Below are 22,074 nucleotides of genomic sequence, written 5' to 3'. Positions count from 1 at the left end.
GGAGCTCGTGCTCCGCCGGCTCTACCCTCGCTACGCCCCTGCAAAAGGCAGAAGGGGTCATGGGGACTATATACTAAGCTTGAGAAAAAATAAAGTGGACAAAGGTATAGTACCAGCCAGTCAGCTTTTTTTTTTTTTTTTTATATATTCTTTATTGGATTTTAAGAAAATTACATATACATACAAACTATTAAAAACAACAAAACAGTCGAGTCCATCAGTTCTTGTTTCGGCGGTTTGCCGTCCCTCGCCTATTGCACCTGGCATCATCAATGTTAGATTTACTCGTTTTAATTCCATGTTTTTACCATGTGCTGTCGCTACTATTGTGGCAATCCCTCTGGGATTTATTAGCTACTTACAGACGACCTTCTCTTGAATGGGTGAGGTCTAATCTCCCTTAGCTTTGTAGTATGGTGCCTTGTCATTAACACAGTGTAACAGTGCCAAGTTTTCCTATACAGATGGGGCTTGTCCCATCTTTGCAGGGCTGGCATTTCTAACGCCAGCCCCGCCATCTCCACCAGGGGGCGCATGTGCACGAGATGCTCGCGCGCCCCCAGGCAATGGAGCCTGCCTCTGGTCCCCGCCGTCACCGCAGGTGCCCGTCTCCCTGAAGCGGAGATGAGCAGGGACACGCAGTGTCCCCGCCGAGAGACAGGGATGCGCGTGCGTGTGAGACGCACGTGCGTCCCAGTTCAGTGTAGCTCCTGTCCGCCGGTGCTCGCCAGCGGGGTGGGTCTGGCGAGCCGTGGCCAAGGATGGCAGGGGCTACATCTGTATACAGTGTTTTACTTATTGGTATATAACCTATTACTATAATTAATTACATTTTCTCAATTTCAATTCTTAATCGTGTCTGTGTAATTAATTTTTACTGTCATTATACATCCTGTATATGTTTATATTCATTAATTTTATCTCAATTGTGATTTAATTGTGCCTTGTCAAACTCATATTCCTTATCCCTTCTTTATTCTATATTTATTTAAGTGTTCCTAGAAATCCAATATTTCGAGGTTTTCCACCTTTCCCATATTCTATCGTGCTTACTTAGTGTGTTTCTACTAATACATATTTCTCTTGTTCCACCGTGTAATTAACCAGTGATATCCATTTATTTATAGCTGGACCCGTTTTTGCCATCCATTACCTAGATATTATCACGTTTTCCCAAAATTCTGCCACCAAATAACATTCCCAGAGGAGGTGGAAAAAGGTGCCTGGATGTTTTTTTGCACCTGGGACAGTTTAATGAAGACAAACCTCCATATTTAACCATTCTGATAGTTGACAAGTAGGCTCTATGCAGGACGAATAATTGCACTTGCTGTACCCTTATGGCATTTGTAGCCTTGGGCACTAGTGATATAGCAGCCTGCAATTCCTCCTACCCAATTGGCCCCACATTCTCCTCCCACTTATCCTTTAGCTTCTTTAAGTAGTCACTCGGGGTCTCCCTCGCCATGGTTTTATAGATCCTAGAGGTCTTTTTCTTATTGCCGGCTTTTATGATTTTTTTAATCGGCTGTAAACATCGAAAGAAGTATGTCTGTGGTAACTCAAATTTGTTCTTCAGCTGAATAAATTACTTGAGTCCAATGTCCAGATATAACTGGCTAAGATTATTGACCAAGTATGGGCCCCATACCTACTTTAACTGTAACCCTTTCAGATCCCCTAACATCCACTTATACTCAATTGGGTGCTGTGGGTCTATATCTTCATAGCCGATTATTTTGTTCGCTTCCCTCCACACTTTAATAGCCTGGACTACCAGGGGGGGTCCCTGCGTGTTATATGTCCCTGCAGTAGTCTGGATAGCGGTTTAGTCCCTGGGGTTGATATATTTGCCAAGTCTGTTACCATCTTGCTGCCCAAATCTTCTTCCACCCATGCCATCATTTGTGCTAATTGGGCAGCTATAGAGTAGCTTCTAAAATCCGGGAGACCCAAGCCCCCTTCATCTCTTTCACGAATAAGAACATTAAGCCGTATCTTAGTTCTTGTGTTATTCCAAATAAAGGATGAAATTACGCTATTCATTCTTCTAAAAAGTGAATCGGGGAGATAAATTGGAGATTTCCCCTGAACTCCCCGGCAGCTTCCCAGAGACAATAGATCTTATGTGTGTAATTTCACATAATATCTATCGCAGGGTTGCCTACTTTCTTATTCTCCTCTCCGGGAGAAGCCCGGAGAGGAGAGATTCAGTAGCCGCTCAGGGGGCGGGGCTTAGGCGTGACATCACTAAGCCCCGTTCCCCATGCTGGTAAACCAGCGAATTCAGGGATCTCCGTGGAGGGGGCGGGGCTAAAATGACGCAATTGTGTCATTTTAGCTCCGCCCCCTCTTCTAAGACCAGAGGATTGCGGCATTTTAATGCCGCGATCCGGGGGACAGCGGGGGTCCCCCCTGAATCCGGGAGGGTTGCCCACCCTTCCGGGGGGCCGGGAGGGGGCCCCGATTTTCGGGAGACTCCCGGATTTCCGGGAGGGTAGGCAACCCTGATCTATCGTATGATCTGAAACTCCAGCATACTGTGTGCATCACATAAGATCATACTATCCATCTCATGACCTGTGGGCCTGCGCATCGGAACATAATCGTACCAAAACAACTCACGATATGTACAAAAACAATAACACAATGCATCGTACGAGCCGTGGAAATCGTGCATGTGGGCCTGAAATCGTTCTAATGTATGACCAGCTTTGTGCTGATAATTCAATAAAGAGGAATGATGGCAATGTAGTCTGCATCATAGGTAAATACAGATTATTAGTAATAGTGCCAGGATCATTTTCTAATACAGTCATAAATCGCTCTGGTTAATTTTCTACCCATTTGCAGGAGAGCTGGATTATCTCCACACCAGGGAAAAGAGCAGTGGAATACTGTATGTCATCTAACAAAGAGGTTATACAGTATTACACTTTCCAGCAGTGGCGTAACTACTGAATGTACTGCCCCCCGCAGCAAATCTTTCGGTGCCCCCCCGCCACATTGTGGCCGTACCTGGTCTGTCTGGGGTCACGGTCTCGTCTCTCCCGGCGCTGGCTCCTGCTGCTATAATGAAAAGTGACACTTAGAAAATGGCTGCCCCGATACTGCAGACAATTTTTAAGGATGCTAAAGGAGGCCGCATCCTCAAAAGCATAATTTTTGAGACAGTTGCAGTAATTAGTTTGCCCGACCCTCCTCAGGTGGTGTAAGTGTAACTTGCTGCGGTGCCTTCCTTGAACAGTGAGCTCCAAATGCAGTTGTCAGCCATCTTATACATATTTTTATTATGTACATATTTATCTGCAACAGTTAACATCTATAAAACAAAATAATAATAATAATGATATACATCAGAACATTTCTGAAAATGATCAGTGCCACTGAGCTTTGAAACCGAGTCTCGCCACGGGATTGATCTCTGGAATGTGCGTGGTCATTATGTATGGGAGGTGAAATAAAAGGTTCTCTCTAATAACTAGTTCAGAGCAAGGTGATGAAAGAGGTTAATGTAGTGCTGTCTTCTAGCAGTCGTGCCTCAGATGTGTGGCACATTCAAAGGATAGACAAGAATAGATTATTGTTCAGTTTAATGCACTCTCCAGCCAGACAAATTACTGCGCATCCACATTCACAGAAAATTCTCCTACCCTGCATGGCATCATGGGAAACAACTGCAGAACAGTCCAATAAATTGCTTTCAAATGTTAAGAAATGGTTGACATTTTGAAACTTGGGAGGGTTGGTATGTGACTAAATATTATAAAAAATAAAAGAAAGAGAGAATACACCAATACACGAATACACAAAGATATGCAATTATAAAATGGTCAGGGTCAATGGCCTCTTAAAGATATAATAAAATAAGTATAAAGGAAAGGAAGGGGAGGGGAAGGAGAAAAAAAAAAAAAAAAGAAAAGAAAAAAATTATTCTTGAGTAATAATCACAAGCAAAAAAAAAAAATACACATTATAATGTTACAAGAGGAATACAAAAGTATTAGGATATTTGTTCACTTTGGTTTTTTTTTTTTCACCTTTTCACTATTATAACTTTCAAAATGTCTTGATGCAACAGTAACCCAGAAAAAGGGGATATCTTGAGCCCTCAATAGTTAAATGCCCTTGAACAATAGTAATCCTTACTTCATTTAGATGAAATGAACCAGACGCAATAAAATAAGCTCGATCTGGACTCATAGCGATAAGTATATCCATCTAACACAGAAAGGGTACGGTTCTCCGAATTGTCTATGAAATGTATGCACATTGTAGTGGCCGAGGAACGCAGGTTGTGTTTGTATGTCAGTCTTGTATAAGTACTAAGTAAATGTATGTTATTGTATTGTCTGGTTGTACTCTTTTTTGTCTTTTATATTTGATTGTATGCTATGGGGAAAAAAAAAATTAATAAAGATTATATTAAGATAAGAAATGGTTGACATAAAATGCCCCTATCTTTATTTTTATCATCTGTATCTGATTATATAACTCTGCAAGGGTCATGAATTGTAAGTGTTTTTTACTTGTAGAGCCTGCAGAGGGCGGAGATAGGTGTGAGCTGTAGTTGCACAAGGGAGGAGAGTGCTTTGTAATTCAGTATTTTTAGGCCTTGTTGTAGCTTGTTGCTTGGCAACGGAAGCTATCTATGCTTCAGTCCTGCAGTGTGCCCTAAGACGTCTCTGTTCCTGCACACTCTGGGTCCTGCTGCTAAGGTACAGAACTGTAATGCATTTCAATTTATGGGGCATACATATGGCTTATTCTGGTTGTCAGCAAACTTGTAAACTTTCTGGTATATACTGTGTGATAAAGTGGATTGATAAACAGCAGGCCAATCAGCTCCTACCTGACATGTCACAGACAGGAGATGATTGGCTGGTTGTTTATCACTCTCCATTTTATCACTTTTTGAAGCTTGATACCTCTGGTCCACAGACTTTAGTTGGTACATAGTAACATTGACATACATAAACTGTTTCCAATTGACCATGCTATCCCTTTAAACTGGGAGTCTCGTGAATTACACAGGTTTTGCGTTTGGCTGACTTCAAGCCTGTATTTCATTTAGTTTTAATCAGCCACAGAACCTGTGTATAGTGTTCCTGTTTATAGGGATGGAATGGTATGAATACTAATGCACACCCTCCAACATTTGTCGGGCAGAAATTGGTACAGGGGGTGGGGAAGGGGGTGTGACCATGTGTGAAGTAGGCGTGGTCACAGTTAAAGTGGGCGTGCCTCCCTTTCCGAATGTGTAATGTGTGTTTTTTTTCAATAGGACTCCCACCACTCTAGTAAATGGATTTTAGCATATACAACAACCCTGCCCCACACATGCTGATGCTGTGCTATTTCTGCTGCTTACCTTCCCCAGCAGTTCAGCTTAGCATCAGTTCCCAGTCCCCCCCTACTCCTTGTCCGGTATAGTCAGCACGCGTTCACGGGTATCGGTCGCTTAGGGTGCGAGTTACGAGCAGGGCTTTCACCACTGTTGCCGCAGAGTTGAGCACCGGGCGGGCAGGAGGGAGAACAGCGGTGACAGCGTCTAGATCACCGGCACTGACACCCATCCCAAGACTGGGCACCTGTCGGCAACAGGAGGACTTCTCTCCGGGGGTGCAATGCTTAGGAGGGAGGGGGCAGAATATGGCTGTACGATTCAGTAACGGGCACAGTGCAGGGTTAGGGGGTACAGTAGTGTGTGTAGGACAGAATACTGGGTGTAGGATTAGGGTTGCAGCAATACTGTATTTGGTGCTGGCATACCTTGCGAGATCAAGTATTCTTTTCCAGCCACTCCCCCTCTCAGCTAACGCTGCCGGAAGAGCAGCACAACTGTGAAACTACAAATATAAAACTACAACTCCCAGAGTCGGAGGAGCTGGCTCCAAAAAACGGTACATTCGGTACAGTTAGATTTAGCCGGTACAGACCATTAAAAAAACGGTACTGTACCGGCTAAATCGGTACAGTTGGAGAGTATGCTAATGACATTAATTGCCCAAGTAAAATAGATACATTACAGTGTCCAGCAGCACAGGAACCTTTCTTCTTTCCCGTCTCATAGATAGCATAGTTGCCAGTAACCCTTTGAGTACCAACACCACTGAGAGATGTGAAAAATATCCACTAAAAAGGCCAAATGAGATTTGTTGCAAATTCATATAACAACATTGTTTTGAAATATATAATAATGGTGCTTAAATAATAATAATAAAGATGCCCAAACACGGTACATTTTGTGCTAGATCTCCTCGCATGTAGTATTGTTGTTTATTTATAAAGTGGCAACATAGCAGCAATAGTACACCAAGGGGATGCCGTAAAGTTTCCCACATGGTGCGATTTTTGGATGTGTTTTGAACTTTTAAATTCAACCCGCATCACTTTTAGTTCAAATCGCACCGTACTTCTTTTGGCTTGCAATGCAATACGCACCCTCGCATAGTTCATATCATATTCCAAATAAGGGGGGGCCCTATTCAATGCTGTCTTCCCCGATAGCGTGTGCCCAAATTGTTGAGCTCCCGGCCGCAGCTCTGCGATTTCTGCCCGCATCTCGCGTCCACATCCCATTTTCGGTGCTCGGCAGGCGAGCCGGCCAAGAACGGGACCGGGTCACAGCTGTCGGGCTAGCCCGACAGTTGTGACGCCGGATTGAATTGTGTTCACTAGTATAATAAAGCAGCCAGAATTTACCCCTGAATTGGGCCCATTGTTATGGGGCATACACAAGGGGCGATTACAGCCCCATTTCTAAGCGATCTGTCTAGAATTGAAGCACGGATCGCTCTGTGTGTATGGCCCCCGGCGATGGAGATGCGCAATCCCACGAGTCACTACCGCCAGACAAAAATATTACTGCATGCAGTATATATCTAGTCATTGTTATATCTGTAAGCTATACATTATTGTGGAATGTCTTAAGGTCCCCATCGACTAGGGCGAGATACCCCGCCAACTCACTCTGCAGCTGTCGGGCGGCAGGATCACATATGATACTGCACATTGTAGGCGGTCCTTTGTCCAGGAGCCAGGTGGTTGGAGTCCAGTTGAACATGTTTTGCGCTACTCATGAACAGAACTGCCAAATGAAAACTACTATATGTCCATATCTCCCCAGTCAGATTGCTAGCTTTAGGAAAAAACAAATACATATATGTATTAGTCTTAAGGAGTTAGCACATTATACAATAGGGAAAGCAATGTATTTTTTTTTATTTTTTATATCTTGCCTAGAACTACTCAGGCTTTATCTAATTTGACATCTAAAACATTATGTTGTCATTCTATAAATTCTGAGAGTAATCATTATAAGCCCCTGTCATCGGTGGTTTGGCAGATGTTTGAGGAGCTCAGCGCACTTCCAGTACCTTGTGCGCCAATCCATCATTATCTCACTTCAAGTGGCTGTAAATCATTTACGAGTGTTAGCAGCTTTCTATATAAATGCCATTACGGATGTTCGTGTAGAATGCTTTTTATATCATGCTTGACAACATCAGACAATGAAAATGTACATTTGGGTGCTTAGTGTGGGTACTGTCGCTATTTTAGTAATGGATATTTAGAGATATTTTGTGCAAACATTGTCCTTCTTTTCTGCAATTGATCAGAATATTTTTTCAGTATTTATTGCTTTTAAGATGATTTATTCTTTGAGAAGATTTTGTATCTATACTACACAATATTATAAAGAAATGTAAAGGAAAAATGGTCCCATTTGCAAATGTGCAACTGATTTAGTACTTATTTCACTTTGTGATGTGTTGTTGTTGGACTTGCACACTGATGTGCCACTGTGTATTGTAAGAGCTCACCTGAAAGCCTTTTTAACCATTCATCTTTCACTTAAAATCAAAATGATTTTTCTCTATAAATCTATGATAAACCAAAACCAAAATAGATGACACTTGACATGTAGTTAAAAGGTTATGGAGTATATTCAATTGATGCATTCCATCATTCTTTTGCCGGAATGGATCCGGCATCCATTATGCAATTCAGTGGCCAAATCCGGATGTCGGATTTGGCCGATGATTGACACTCACCTGGCTGACGCTCGGACCGGGTGAGCGCGGCAGCGGAACATGGCGTAAGGCAGTGGGAGATGGTGCGAGGCAGCGGGTACCCGAGAGGGAGCCTGGATGGAGCCGGGTGAGCTGCTCTCACCCGACTCGGCGGCGGGTATGTAAGGGAGTCTTGGGAGGGTGTTGGAGGGTGCGGGCAGCGGCATGAGGGTGCGGGCTGCAGCGTACAGGAGGACAGCGCTGTGTAAGCTGCTGCTGCTCACACGGCACCATCCTCCCTGCCTCAATCCGGCATCTTGTTATGCCGGATTGAAAATGACGGAAACACCGCCAACACCTTTCAGTGTTGGCGGTGTTTCCGTCAAAAGCTTTCTCGGTACTTGTGAGTTATCTGGGCGTCCGATTTTGGTACTAGATCGCATACGATATCGCATGCGATATCGCATGCGATTTGCGATTTGCATGCGATTTAGCATGCGATTTGCATAAGATTTGCTATTAATTTCATTACCCCACTATCCCCAAAGTGTGTCTATCAACGTGAACCCGAAGCGTGTCGAGCGCAGCGAGCCCGCGAGGGGCGGCGGTACGCGTCCTCCGACCTTTTCATTCCCTACTATCCACTAGGGCGTGGAGTGAGAATAGAATAGTGTGGCGAGCGCAGCGAGCCACCGAGCCCGAAGCGTGGCGAGCGCAGCGAGCCCCGCGAGGGGACGCGGACACCTTCACAGATATCCGCGTGCCCTTGCGGGCTTCACAGGTGTCCGCGTCCCCTCGCGGGGCTCGCTGCGCTCGCCACGCTTCGGGCTCGGTGGCTCGCTGCGCTCGCCACACTATTCTATTCTCACTCCACGCCCTAGTGGATAGTAGGGCATGAAAAGGTCGGAGGACGCGTACCGCCGCCCCTCGCGGGCTCGCTGCGCTCGCCACGCTTCGGGTTCACGTTGATAGACACACTTTGGGGATAGTGGGGTAATGAAATGAATAGCAAATCTTATGCAAATCGCATGCTAAATCGCATGCAAATCGTAAATCGCATGCGATATCGCATGCGATATCGTATGCGATATCGAATGCAAATCGCATGCAAATCGTAAGTACCCAAATCGGACGCCCAGATAACTCACAAGTACCGCTTTCTCTTAATTGAGTAGTTATGGTGCATCAGCCAAATTAACATCACTTCTACATCAGAATAAAAGGTCTAGAATGATTAGACTGCAAGTGTATGTTTTGTACTTGGCTCTGTAAAAGGGTCTTCATATTCCCAAGATGGTCACTGTTTTACTGGAGCGCCACAGTACTTTTACACCATGTAATATTGACTTCTCTTTATTCTTTGTCACCTGTATACATTTCTCTTCACTTGTATCCTATTATCTTTAATAAAACCTACTCTGGTTTGGAATCCCCTTGCTACAGTAACATCAGAAAATGAACCTAAAAAGTGCAGGCATCCACTAATAACACTAATGTGATGCTACCCTGCATGTGTACAAGTGGTACTGCACATGTGCCTTAATGGTCTAGTTATGCTAGTCAAAGTGATTGGCAGCCAGGGAGTGTTTGTGGGCGGTAACGGGGTCAGTGGCCAGTCCAGTGCAGGTGGGTTGCAACCTTTTTATGGGTGTGTCACACCTAGCAAATGTGATCCCTTATACAGTTAAAATGGCTCCAGAGCTTTACATCGGACAACCATATTGTGCTACCATTCGGTTACTTGGATGGACGATTATTGATTCTTTATGCACAAGTGGGAAATCTCAGATGCCTACTCTGGGCTTCTTAATACAAATCCTGGCAGCAGGTATAGTTTCACACCTCCACTGCATATGGAATCACAGCTCCTAAAGGGATTTACTTCTATCTCTTAAAGGTATAATATATTCATAAGTCACATTTACTATGTAAAATACAATAAAATACAGACAAAAAATACAAATGTAATCGCATACAAACACCCATCTTCTTTTCCTTTAAATAACAAATAGAATTTTTTGTAACTTTCACAAACAAATGTAAATACTTCATTAACTAAAAAGTAAAAATCAGCAATGTGAATAGCTACTGTAGCCACAAGTTCATAATAGCTACTCTACTGATCAGAAATGACCGATACCATCACTGTATAGCAGGCATGTCCAAACTGTGGCCCTCCAGCTGTTGTGAAACTACATATCCCAGCATGCCTTGCCATTGTTTTTGCATTCCATAATAGCAAAACTGTGGCAAGGCATGATGGGACATGTAGTTTCACAACAGCTGGAGGGCCATAGTTTGGACATGCCTGCTGTATAAGGATACATAATGATGACCAAAGGCCCCCATAACCCTAACCCTCCCTCTCCGCTGTCCAGCACTAACCCTAACCCTCGTTCCACACTGCCTATTCCTAAACCACCCCACAGCCTAACCCTTACCACCCTTCTGTCCTTACCCTCAGTCCCCCTGCAGTGGTTGTGGTCTATTTTATTACTGGGGTGATATTCAAAATCAGCCATACAGATGTGTCCTCCATCATTGTTGCTGCAGTCACATTAAAGCCTGTCTACTCGAACCTAGTCCCGAGCTCGTTAAGGGACTAGTATCGTACAGAGGCTAGATCCGGAATGATGCATTTGAAACTTTTATCAATAGATATGTAAATACGGACTAGTTTATAATTCTCACGTGATACAATGATGCAATATTAAATGACATTTTGGAAAAGAACATTTATTGTAGAGATGTGCACCGGCCACTTTTCGGGTTTTGGGTTCTGATTACCTTGAGGTTTTGGGTTCTAATGGGTTTTGCCAAAACACCTCCTAAGTGTTTTGTGTTTGGATTTCTTGGGTTTTGGGTTCTGATTTTTTTGTTAAAAAAGCATAAAAACTGCTAAAATCGCAGATTTTTTTTTTTTTTTGCTCCTACGCTATATTAACCTCAATAACATTAATTTCCACTCATGTACAGTCTATTCTGAACAGCTCACACCTTACAATATTGTTTTTAGGGCAAAAGTTTGCACCGAGGTAGCTGGATAACTATGATAAGCCACACAAGTGTGTGGCACAAACACTAGACTGATATGGCACACTTAGCATCCCCTCTAGGCTGATACTGCACACCTAGAATTACCCCTGGACTGATATGGCACAGGTAGCATCACCCCTGGACTGATACGGCACATTTAGCATCACCCCTGGACTGATATGGCACACTTAGCATCCCCCCTAGTCTGATACGGCACACCTAGCATCACCCCTGGACTGATATGGCACAGGTAGCATCACTCCTGGACTGATACGGCACATTTAGCATCACCCCTGAACTGATATGGCACACCTAGCATCCCCCCTAGTCTGATACGGCACACCTAGCATCACCCCTGGACTGATATGGCACGCTTAGCATCACCCCTGGACTAATACAGCACACTTGGCAGCACCCCATGAATTATACGGCAGACTTGGCTTACCCCAGGATTATACGGCACAGATGGTGGCACCCCTGACCTGATACAGCACACATGGAATTATACGGCACAGATGGCGGCACCCCTGGACTGTTACGGCACACATGGCGGCAGGCATGGAATTATACGGCAGACAAATTCCTGCAGTAAAAATAAAAATGTGTATTCTTTTAATTATAAAAAAGAGCAGCACACCTTACTTAGCAACACCCCATGAATTATACAGCACTCTTGGCTCACCCCTGGACTACAGCGCATTTAACAGCCCTTGCAGCTTAATTTTATTTTCATTTAAAAAAAGGGCAGCTCCCCTGGTCTGATATGGGACACATGGGGCACCCCTGGAATTATACGGCACACATGCGGGCACCCCAGGACTGATACAGGACACATGGGGGCACCCCTGGACAAATACAGCACACATGTGGGCACCCCTGGATGGATACAGCACACACGTGGGCACCCCTGGACTGATAGTACTGGTAGCCAGTGGAAACAGCAGATTGGAATTATATACTGCAATAAATACTGGTAGCCAGTGGCAACAGACTGGAATTATATACTGCGATAAATACTGGTAGCCAGTGGAAACAGCAGACTGGATTTTTAGATACTGTGATAAATAATACTGGTAGCCAGCGGCAACAGCAGACTGGAATTATATACTGCGATAAATACTGGTAGCCAGTGGAAACAGCAAACTGGATTTATATACTGTGATAAATAATACTGGTAGCCAGCGGCAACAGCAGACTGGAATTATATACTGCGATAAATACTGGTAGCCAGTGGCAACAGCAGACTAGAATTATATACTGCAATAAATAAAATACTGGTAGCCACTGCCAGTGGCAACAGCAAACTGGAATTATATACTGTGATAGGTACTGATAGCCAGGGGCAACAGCACACTGGAATTATATAGAATAGAATAGAATAGAATAGAATCAACTTTATTGGCCATGTATGCTTGCGCACACTAGGAATTTTTTGTGGATTTACAGTGCAGCTTTTTGTGGATTTACAGTGCAGCTGTGGATTTACAGTGCATACTGCAATAGGTACTGGTAGGCACTAGCCACTGGCAACAGCAGAGAGCAGACTGCAGCAGACACTAGGCAGTGCAGGGCAGGCAGTGGCACTAGCAGCACCAGTGGACTATCACACTGTGACAGAATATACAGGAGCAGACTCAGCAGAGGCAGGCCCCAGCACAAAGGAGAGACAGAACACAGCACCAGTCATCCTTGCAATGGTGATGTCTTGATCACTGAGCAGAGACACAGTACACAGCAGCACAGGCCCCAGCAGAGACCACACACAGCAGCAGCACACCCTTCCCTACCCTTCTCCGAGATTGGAGTGAAGATGGCGGCGCGAGGTTGCGGAATTTAAGGGTTCCGTGATCTCGCGAGAATCCGACGCCGGGCGATGACGTTTTGCCCGTGCGCCCGGATTCGAGTAAGGCGGGAAGCGCCGAGCGCTGCTCGTATCTGGGCCCGGATTGATGACGTCCGTGCTGGCTCGGATCTGAGGAATCCGAGCCCGCACATCTCTAATTTATTGTATCTCATTTTATCCCATAGAAATAACAAATACATAATATAACAAAACATAAAACAACAATACCATAATCCATTAGTATTGTTGAAAAAGTTAAAGACCAACTACTGTAACAAAAAGATCGTAATAACACCCACTCCACGACACAAGGTTTACGTTTTATTTTATAGTTCTGGTCTGTGATGGTGTAAGTGACTTCATTATTATGGCTATACTCTATGAAGGTTAAGATGTTCCCAAATGACGGTTATTTGTTTGAATAATCTTTTCAGCACCGCACAGAAAGAAATATAACCTTGTCTAAGCATTATCGCTCTATGCTTTAACAAGTACAAGGTAATCAAATGTAAACCACAAACTTGAGAAACAAGGATTCTGAAACTAAGGAACAATGCAATGTTCAACAATTTTCGGAGCTCAGGAAAGAATATGTTCTAAAATGTGGAAATCAACCCAGTGACAGTGCTATGTGTTTTTTTCCAGGATACTTTAACAATGTCTGTAGACCATCTGGAGCAGTTTTTGAAGGACGTAGATGAAATCGGTAAGTCGATAAATATTACTAATTGGTTTTTGAAAAACACTATCTAGACACAGTGTCAACATTATAGGATATACAGATGTGTCCTTTTAGATCCTGTGATGCGTATGCATTGTAGAACACAGCAGCATAGCAGGACACATGAGTGGACCTGCTTCCATTATACATATACTTCAATGTACCCTCTGCCCATTGAAATCTATGGGATCAAGTGGCAGTGCATATGCATGCAGCAGTGCGTTTGCTTCACAATTCTGCTATAGCAAGGTGTAGCGGGACACATCTAAATTGTTGGTTCATAGAACTGAAGATGTTGCCCATAGCAGCCAATCAGATTATTTGGGTTGGGTATCACATGATGCCGGTGGTCAACATACCATCAGTGGCATCCCGACTGTCCAAATCCCAGCACATTTTAATTAGTACATTATACTAACCTTTCTCCTTACCCTTCCCTTCCCTACTTATAGTCCCCCAGAATAGCCCCACACAATAGACCCACAGAATCAGACCACCTCATTTACCTGTGTGGCTGTTGATCCACGTGACATCCAGGCAGTCCATGGTCAGGCAATATTCGTCCCTCTGTCTGAGTCCAGTGACAAGCTAGCAGCAATGCATGGTGACATGGTGAGGAACCCCTGTTCTAGAAGATAATAGCTAGATTCCTATTGGTAGCTATGGGTAAAATATCCACTTCTATAAAATAACGCTTTCAAAAATACACCCCTTAGAATGCCAACATTCACATTTATTACACCTTAATGGCAACATGGTCTGAATTTCAACAATTTAGAAGTAAACAACATAATGTCAGCATTGGCAGAATGTCAGGAGCCAGAATGGCGAAATGGATTTAAGGCTGGGATTGTGAATGCCGACATGTTAAGTGTTGACATACTGATCATGTCAACTTCCTTAAGAGGTTCCACTGCTTTGAATGTGGCCTTTGGAGTTACAATGACTGAAAGTACTTTTCCTTTTACAGCTGAAATTGTACAAGGCCTAAGTTCTGATGACGTAGCCTCTCAAGAATACGTCATTGCAAAAGCAGATCAAAAACTTGCTCTTTTAAAGAAGGAAAATGAAGATGGAATCAGGACCAAAACAAACAGAACAGTTATTAATAAATCTCCTGCTGGTTCCTTCCCCAAGTCTGTAAGTTCCCATATACCTTTGCTGTTTGTAATCATCATTGTTACTAATGCTGAATTGCTAACTGTGCTGTTTACAGACTATAGTCCAGGTGCATTACACCTTAACAAGTGATGAAGTGGGGGGTGAAAAAAGGACCAGCCAATCAGCTCCTAGCTGTAATTTTTCAAACCTAGCCTGTCACATAACAGTTGGGAGCTGATTGGCTGGTCCATTCTTACTCTTTATCACCCCCCACTTTATCACTTTTTAAGGCTTAATACACCTGGCCCTATATTTTGCACTTTAGGGTCGTTTCAGGATCACTCGTAGTGAGTCCTCAGCCTCGATGGTCGGGGGTTTGTGCGTGTGACCGGTGGGGTTTCAGGGCTTGCTAATCAGCGAACGACCGCTGCTTAACAAGCCTTGCTGAATCCAGGGGAGCTCAGACCACTAGTAAAAATGCTAATAACAAACCCTTGAAATATATTATCCTTACATTCTTTCTATGGTTATATAATGCTCCCGGAACACCTTTGGCCTTAGGGATGGCATTAACTTACCTTATCTCCTACCTAAACACTAGTGTCATTTGTAGACGTATCTATTACAATGTACAGCAATGTAGCGGTTAGTAATATGAGGCTGATTCAGAGATGGACGAAGCTTCATCGCTGCTGCATCAGTGGATGTAGCAGCAATTTGAATATTTTGGGGGGTATGAAATATCGGCACTCGCCTATTCAATGCTGCTGTTTCCGACAGCATTGAAGGCAGATTCCGACAAAGCAGATCTGACTTTAAAACATGTCCGATCTGTTTTGTCAGAAACGGCCGCGGATTGTTGAATTCACGGCTATTTTTCTACAATCCGCGGCTGTTTTTGCTAACACGCCCACTTTCCACCACTCGAGTTGCTGTCCAGCAGTGCGAAAACCGCCCAGGATTCCAACTGTCGAGTCATTCTGACAGTCGGAATCCCATATTGAATACCCTCCACTGTATGTTAATGCTGCGGTAGGCACCTAAGGGAAAAAGACATAACATCGCAGATCCGAGTGCATCTGAAGACACAGCACTGGATCATCTGCGAGACTGTCGGTCATCTGACTAACCTGCGTGTACTCAGATTGGCTCTCACCGCTCCACAGCCTGCCAATCGGGCTGCAGCACATTGAGTGCTGAGTGCAACAATACATCAGGTCCTGTGCATCATTGGTTTTGGGTGCATCTCTAAATTAGGCCCTATGTTTTCTCTTTTATATTCAATGCAACCCCTTCTTAATACACTTACCAATAGAAGTGCATCATTGCAACATGCAGGTAACGCAAATGAACAATGTGTACACTTTAATTAATTTGTTTTTATATTTTTGTGTGTTTTTGGTTCTTTCCTCGGATATGATTGAGAACCCTGATATGAACCAAGGTAAGATTATATGATTACTGCTTATATTGAGCCAAGTACTATTGTTTTGGTAATCATACTGTATATACTATATGGTACAGTTCTGGCAAACTAGTTAAAGGATATAAAATGATTCTATACATGTCACACTGATATGACGGAGTTCTGCAAACATGCTGTAGTGGAAACATCGGGAGGAGATACCTCTTGCTTTCTGTCTTGTGTGCGTTTGCCACAGGTGCTGCTGTGTTTGTGCCATTTCGACAAGAGAACGGTTAATGTCCCTTCTCAGACTCTGATTGTGTGCACCTGTGTTCTCCTCCTGATATGTCACCGTCTTCTAACTGCACATCTTTGACAGATCATTAGGCTTACCTTGTCATTACTCTGTTTCTGGCTTCCAGCTGTTTGTTCCAGCTCAGTTGACCTGCATACCTTCAGCCACTTTCTCTGGGATCCTGGCACTGTGTTTCCAGGCTGCTGGTCTAATTACTGAGCTGCATACAGCTGCAATCTGTGATTCCTTAGTACTTTTATTCTGCTCTGCTTGTACGTTCTCCTAAGCTACATTCTTTATCTCTGTAAACCTAGGCTTACCGTATTATCCCTTTAAACCAAGACACACTGAAATAATAGGTTCTATGGCTGAAACCACATAAAATTTAGGCTTGAGTTAACAGAACCTACAGATGCAGCGCCTCTCATTGTTGCGGGTCCTGGCAGTTCTATCGCCAACCGCCAGGACCCGCCATCAGATGTAAGGAGGTGCACACGCACAAGACGTTTGCGCGCCCTGTTCCGTCTGAGCCCTCCGCCGCCTCCCTGCCACTCCCCACCGCTCCCCACCCCCCAACCTGTCTCCCTGACGATGGGCAGAGAAAGCACTCCCCACCGCCGTGACGGGGACACGCGTGTATGTGAGACGCTTGCGCGTCCCCTTCAGATGGAGCACCTCTCCGCTGGCAATTCCCAGTGCTGACTGAGAGGTGCTCCATCTGTATGTCATTCATAAGTGTACTGGTTTAAAGGGATAGTATGGAATACTTGCCTACTTTTATTTGTGCCTCTTCGGGAGAAGCCTGGAGAGGAGACCCAATGCTGCACATTGGGGGCAGGCACAAGGCTGATGTCACCGAGCACCACCCCCATTCTACACACACTCCGTGATTTGCAGGACTAAAATGATGCAGCATGACTTGATTTGCACCACTTTAGTCCCAGCCCCTCCCCAAAGAGCCGCAAATTCTGGAATTTGTTTCAGCAGCTCCGGGGGCTGCGAGGGCTCTGGGGGTGGGGGCTAAGAAGGGGACCCGATTTTCGGGAGCCTCCCTGCCATTCTGGGAGGGAATGTAAGTATGAGTATGGTAAGCCCACTTAAACCTAGTCTCCAGGGTACTACTACCATGCCTCTTCATACACCTGAAGACATTGCTGGGAAAAAGAACTGAAAAATTGCATAAGGAGAATGTGTAATATACCTCCCAACTTTGCATAACTGTGAAGAGGGACCAATCCACGTGCCCCATAATTAGAGGGTGCGGCCTAACATCACAGCACTTACCCCAAGGCTGCACTTCTGTGTTTGTCACTGTGGGGGCATGCCAATGCTCTGTAACCTGCTGGCATGCCTGCTATCAGAGGCTGTGCACACAACATCTATTCACCGTTGCTCTGCTAAGCAGAGCAGCAAGTTACAGGGGACTTAACTGCAATTAGGAGATATGTAATTCATAGAATTTTGTTAAAGGCACAAGTGCTGCATCTTTGTATGCAGTGGCTGTGCTAACATATGCAACAGCCACAGGAGTTGTCTCAACTACAAATATGCCCACTCACTGCAAGCTTCTGTCATCTTCTTGTTGTGGCCATAGATGGACAATGGACCTGGTAATGGATGAGAGCAAATGACAGTTAACCATTTCTTGGAAATGTCATCTAGAAATTACCAGATTTTTGTTCCAACCAGCCAGATCTGACAGTAAATCTGTAGGTGTATGGCCATCTTAGTTTGATGAGTCGTTAACACTATGGCCCTTATTCAGATCTGATCGCAGTACAAATTTGTTCTCAAAATGGGCAAAACCATGTGCACCGCAGGTGGGGCAGATGTAACATGTGCAGAGAGAATTAGATTTGGGGGAGTTATTTTGTTTCTGTGCAGGGTAAATACTGGCTGCATTATTTTTACACTGCAATTTAGATTTCAGTTTCAACACACCCCACCCAAATTTAACTCTCTCTGCACATGTTACATCTGCCCCACCTGCAGTGCACATGGCTTTACCCATTTTGAGAACACATTTGTACTTCGATCAGATCTGAATAAGGGCCTATGGGTGAAATGTAATTGGATGAGAGAATCAGAAAGTGAGATATTTGGTAAGAAATCTCCAGTTTTTTTTTTTTTTTTTAAACAGCGATCATTTACGCTGCAAAACCAGTTTGAGTTTGCAGTGTAAATGATTGCCGCTTTAAAAAAAACCTGGCGATTTCTTACCAAATCTCTCACTTTCTGATTCTCTCATCCTATTAAATGTCACCCTATGTACCTATATACTGTATTATCAGCTCTCTTTTCTTTTGTGCCATCAGATAGTTTTCTTGCCCACTTGGAGAAAGACGCTGCGGAACGTGCTGAGAAAAGAAGACAGGACAATGCACTTGCAAATGGTAATTTGGGATGGGAAACAGTACAAAGCAAACTACCAGCTAACTAGTACTCACCTCTATGAGGGAAAGTACCGACCATGACCACTAGAGGCCACTCGAAGGACCAGATTACTTCTTTTTGTGCTAAGAGATGTGCTAACAGAAAGTGAAAGCAACTTTTGCAGGGACACTGGTCTGTTTCAAACTTGCAGGATAGAGAGAGGGAGCTGTTAAGACAGAGAATGAAGGTAGGAGCAGATAGGGACTGGGGGTGGGGTGGTGAGTTTTGTAGGCTAAAAACTGTCACAGCTCAAAGGGAAAGTAAATAATGATTCCCTATATTTTCAAGTGAGATGTTTAATCTAAAATACCCAGAACCTCCTTCTCTTCTGACAAGCTGCAAAAGCCACAGTGATCTCCTACATTGGGATCATTTGGTCTACAGCATTATGGTCGGCAGTCATTAGGTCGACATGGGAAAAGGTCAACATGGGTCGAGGTTGACATGGGAAAAGGCCGACATGGTTCTAGGTCGAAAGGTCATTAGTTCGACAGGTCATTAATTCAACAGGTCATTAGTTCGACATTGTCTAGGTCGACAGTCAAAAGATCGACATCCGTTTTTTCAGGTTTTTTTACCTGAATGTCAACACAGTCGACATGGACACAGTTTAAAGTGCACCGCATCCCCTCGCAGCACTCGCTGCATTCGCAATGCGTCGAGCACGGTTCCTCGCTGCGCTCGACACACTATTTTATTCTCCCACCATGCCCTAGTGGATGGTAGGGCATGAAATACCGCCTGTCTGCACATGTCGGCTCAAAAAACAGTGAAATCTCCATGTCGACCTTTTGACTGTCGACCTAGACAATGTCGAACTGAGGACCCGTCGAACTAATGATCTGTCGAACTAATGACCGTTCAAACTAGAACCATGTCGACATTTTCCCATGTCGACCAAGACCCATGTCGACCTTTTCCGATGTCGACCCAATGGTGTCGACATAATGACTGTCAACCATAATGCTGTAGACCAAGTGACCGCATCCCCATTATAGATAATGGCCAAAGTGTATGCAAAAAAAATATATATATATATATATGTATATATACACACACACACAGTATATATATCTAAATATGGATGTAAATAGAATTTATTATTTTGCCCTAGAGGAAATACAAAAATAAAACTTGAAAACATCTTCACAGAAGCAATGAAAAAACAACAAGTATAATAGGCCCTATTGAAATTCAAATTCTCAGGCTGAGTTCTAACACTATAGCATATGATTAAGATGCCAGCACACATCAAAACTGCCAGCGGAAATAAACAAACCACTTTGTGTACAACATATACAGGGTATAATTCTCTGAGCACCTGGAACATACAAACTACAATGTAACAGGAGCTGCACTTACAGTAGTTCAACTGACATACAGATGGCGCTGTTTCATTCATCCCGACCGCGTGCTGTGTTTACCCGTCTCGGTGTCCCATTCGCGGCAAAAGGACGGGAACCCTCACAGCGCTGAGGTCATGGGTTCAATACCCACCATGGCCCTATCTGTGCGGAGTTTGTATATTCTCCCCGTGTTTGCGTGGGTTTACTCCGGGTACTCCGGTTTCCTCCCACAATCCAAAAATATACTGGTAGGTCAATTGGCTTCCAACAAAAATTAACCCTAGAAAGTCTGTGTGTGCATGTACATGTGGTAGGGAATATAGATAGCAAGCTCCACTGGGGAAGGGACTGATGTGAGTGTTCAACTATATGCTGTAATGCGCTGCGGAATATGTATGCGCTATATAAGAAACTGTTAATAAATAATAAAATAATAAGTATGTGATATGCACATGCATCCCTGTCTCCACCCCAACCCAAGTTCAAAATATACAACATGGCAGTGGGTGGGAGGGAGAGGCAGAGGGTGACAGGTAGAGGCAGAGGGAGACAAGGGTGTGACAGCAAAAAAACAGTGGGTGATGAGGGCAATAGAGGGACCCTCAATCCTCAAGGGCCCTGGTGCACTGCACCTGCTGCTCCAATGGCAGTTCTGCCTCTGATACAGTAGTAAAACATGCGGGCCAGCTATTCCCATGTTCTAACACCATGGGCCTGTTTTTCTATGATCACTCCTATTTATTTAAGTGTCCTGCAGATTCAGATCCTTATCACAGTAGCAACTTCTGTGTGGGTTTTGCGGGTTAGGAGTATCGTGGGCCTTGTGTTATATACACAGTCGAAAAATAAATGTATTGTTGTGTGACAAGTGAGATATAGGATATATGGGAGATTTCACATACAGGTGTGTATGTCTCATTTAGCAACTGGCCATAGATATGATATGACGTCGCACACATTAGAAAGCAAAGATGGTGGCGACCAGTGGTGGTTTTTACCTATGGGCTGCGGAGCTGCAGCCCCCAGGAATAACCCGCCACTGTTCTCTGCCTACGTGAAGCCAGATGCAGTCTGTGAGACTGCTCTGGCTTCACTGTAACTGGTAGTGACTTCCTATTGGAAGTTTGACCTGCCAGTCACCCAAGGCAGTCCCATTGGGAGGTGTTTCCTCTCTCCGGGATGCCTCTACATGGGCTGCTGAGCGGCAGCCCATAAAAAAGTGGGTCCCACGCATGCGCAGTACGAGGACGATACTGCGCATGTGCTTGACCCGGGACCCAGAATATGGGATAGAGGCTGGGGGCTAGCGCATGCACAGTACCGAAGAAGCTAGTGCGCATGCACCCCACAGTGGGGACCAGGACATGCGGCTGGGACCGGGATTGTCGGCAGGGACCGCGAGCATGATGGCGGCAGCAGAGGAGGGGGTCCAAATTGCGGCAGCCCACCTTCTCCGAAGAGGTAAGAGCCGCCGCTGGTGGTGACCAATGCGTTCACAAAGATATCTAGTGCCCCATCCAGGTGAACTTTACAGTAGCAGCGGCATACTGTATACAGGTCCACAAATATTAGTATATGGGCAGGATGTACAGTACTAAAGCAAAAATGCACTAAAGCCTGTATGCCGTGGGTCTCATGCAGAGGGAATTGCCAGAAAAGGCTGGCAATACCCAATAAAAGTCTATGGGAGCTGGATTTTAGTGCATCCCCCCCCCATGTCCATTTCTTTTTATCAGTTACAGTAATGAAACGCGACTGAAGATGATTATGTGAATAGGTTGTTATTTAAGGAGGAGATACAAAGTTTTATTAAGCATCCAGCAGGAGTTTGTGTTATTATTTTCCTCAGTCTTAGGCACTCCCATCAGACGGCCTGATT

At 44.4% G+C, this 22,074-nt stretch overlaps 1 protein-coding gene across 3 annotated transcripts in view; it reads left to right on the top strand.

The window, feature by feature from the left end:
- The first annotated feature begins 4,648 nt into the window (after nt 1-4,648).
- The window catches only part of TTC12 (tetratricopeptide repeat domain 12), a 77,056-nt gene continuing 59,630 nt past the window's right edge, over nt 4,649-22,074 (top strand). For all 3 annotated transcript variants that reach the window (XM_083163239.1, XM_083163238.1, XM_083163237.1), the window contains exons 1-5: nt 4,649-4,718; nt 13,540-13,600; nt 14,586-14,755; nt 16,142-16,160; nt 18,732-18,809. In XM_083163239.1, the coding sequence (XP_083019365.1) occupies nt 13,552-13,600; nt 14,586-14,755; nt 16,142-16,160; nt 18,732-18,809 (316 nt within the window). In that variant the 5' untranslated portion in view covers nt 4,649-4,718; nt 13,540-13,551. The remainder of the gene's footprint in view (nt 4,719-13,539; nt 13,601-14,585; nt 14,756-16,141; nt 16,161-18,731; nt 18,810-22,074) is intronic.

Source organism: Crinia signifera, chromosome 19, assembly GCF_055691185.1.
Source record: "Crinia signifera chromosome 19, ASM5569118v1, whole genome shotgun sequence".
In the NCBI taxonomy this organism is placed as follows: domain Eukaryota; kingdom Metazoa; phylum Chordata; class Amphibia; order Anura; family Myobatrachidae; genus Crinia; species Crinia signifera.
Note: the sequence above shows the minus strand (reverse complement) of the source record. Positions and strands in the feature narration are given on the sequence as shown.